This window comes from Halyomorpha halys, unplaced genomic scaffold (genome assembly GCF_000696795.3).
Source record: "Halyomorpha halys isolate HHAL.00 unplaced genomic scaffold, Hhal_1.1 Scaffold1632.1, whole genome shotgun sequence".
Taxonomy (NCBI): Eukaryota; Metazoa; Arthropoda; class Insecta; order Hemiptera; family Pentatomidae; genus Halyomorpha; species Halyomorpha halys.
The window spans coordinates 127,544-129,523 of record NW_027111599.1 but is presented as its reverse complement, the minus strand read 5'-3'; the positions used below and the strand labels follow the sequence as shown (position 1 = coordinate 129,523).

The window sequence follows — 1,980 nt, the reverse complement described above, 5'->3', positions numbered from 1 at the left end:
GGGTATTGTGGGAATGAATAGAGGATTTGAATTGAAGGAGCTCAGAGATGTTTGGACGGCGGGATTGGATGACTTGGAAGATGAAGGATGCCAGAAAATACTTACGATGGTAGGAAGGATAAAGCCACTTCAACTCAGCATAAAAACGGGAAACAGAGGTATCCTTTGGGATCCTGAAGATGAATCGTACACAGCAATTTATCAAACGTTTTAATTTCGTCTCGAGATCCCCGCATATATCGTACAGCAATAATCAAAATCGGGATATATTAGAGAAGTGTGGAATGGAATAAGTGGCATAGGTAATTTAGACATTTTAAAGTGGAAAAGGTACAGTGGGAGATATTGGATACAGGGTTTTTCCAGGAAAGCGTTAGATTAAAGGTTATTCCCAGGTTTTTGATGCTGGGGTAAAATTTGATGGGACTATCATGTAGGAACAGTGTTGGAATATTAGGAACAGTTTTAAGGAGGTGATTGGAGTCTATTAAGATTGCCTTCGTCTTCTCTGTATTTACTCTATATTCACTTAATGTGTATAGTTTTGTTTTTATTTCTTGTATATCTCCTTTTCATTTATTATAATTTATTATCTTCAATTTGTCTAAATATTTTTAGTTGTTATATATCTTTTTTTAGCCCTGATAAAGCACTGCAAAGTGGAGTGAAATGTAGGAAAATAAAGAGCTGTTAACTATTTTTTTGTTCCCTTTTGACAGCATCCCCGATTATCTCCTCCATATTCATATTAAGAAATTATTATAAACCTTAAAAGAAAAGAGCTAAGATATCCAAACAAAAAATGAACAGTTAAATAAAGATTGTTTATTTTACAAAATAAATATACACATTACAAACAATATACACAAACGTTATTTATAAATAAATCATCATGTGGTCTTGTTGGTTTTGATGAGATTTTCCCAATCAGGAGTTACCAGAATCCTTGTTGTTAGGTTTCCAACATGAATGATATTGCCAGTCTTTTCGTTTGAGTTTAAATCAACGGAAACAAGTTCCTGTCCAAAAAATAAACAATAATGAACTAAAGATAGGTATTTTTTAAATTAATATAACTGAGCAATGTCTATTAAATATAAAATAAGGAAATGATTCATCAATTTATAAGTAGATTAAAAAAGATAAATTTCATCTGTTTTAAATAAACAGAAAATTCTGTTTTATTAGAAGTTAAAGATTCTAAAATTACTATCCTTTCATATTTACACTTTATGCTGTATAATGTTAATGTTTAACATGTCATTATGACTCAGTTATCATTATATTAATAACATAGATAAAAAAATTAAACAAAAATATTTAAAGTACCTTCTGGAAGGCGACCTGCGTCCCCGACTCAATCATGAGTTTTACATCACCCAATAGGAGGCGAGCTCTTCCAGATCGCAGGATTTGGAGGGTACCAATTTGACCAGAAGGGAGGCTTCGTAAGGAACATCTTTCCGCTCCCTGAAAATTAATTATTAAAAAATATAATTTGAACAAAATAACTGAAATATCTTAAACTATCAGGTTGTATCACATAAAATATCAATCAGTAATTTCAAAGAGTAAGCAGGGTCCAATTCTAAGACATGATTAATGAAGGTCCATTACCAAATTGAAGACGCCTTAACTATTGACAACCTCTAAAATAGGAGTTGAGAAATCTGCAGCAATAAAGAGAGAGCTCCATTTTTGGCTGTTTTTCAGCAATACCAGATTCCTAATAAGAAAAAGTAGCTACTTCTCCCTATGCAAGAAATGAGTAGCACTCGGTTTTAGTCCCTACATTTTCTGATAGAAAGAAGCACCTTCACATGACTTATTTGAAGGCTTCCAATTTTGGGTGGAAACATTGGCACAACACATTCACTCATTTTCATCAATTTCTATTGAATGCACCCTCTCTCTCTCTCTCTCTCTCTCTCTCCCTCCCTCCCTCCCTCCCTCCCTCTCTCTCTCTCTCTCTCTCTCTCT

The 1,980-nt window shown here is 33.4% G+C and overlaps 1 protein-coding gene across 3 annotated transcripts in view; it reads right to left on the bottom strand.

Annotated features, from left to right (window-relative positions):
* Positions 1-803: 803 nt before the first annotated feature.
* The window catches only part of RpIIIC53 (RNA polymerase III subunit C53), a 10,891-nt gene continuing 9,714 nt past the window's right edge, over positions 804-1,980 (bottom strand). For all 3 annotated transcript variants that reach the window (XM_014435639.3, XM_014435636.3, XM_014435637.3), the window contains 2 exons: positions 1,330-1,470; positions 804-1,019 (listed from right to left, as the gene is read on the bottom strand). In XM_014435639.3, the coding sequence (XP_014291125.1) occupies positions 891-1,019; positions 1,330-1,470 (270 nt within the window). In that variant the 3' untranslated portion in view covers positions 804-890. The remainder of the gene's footprint in view (positions 1,020-1,329; positions 1,471-1,980) is intronic.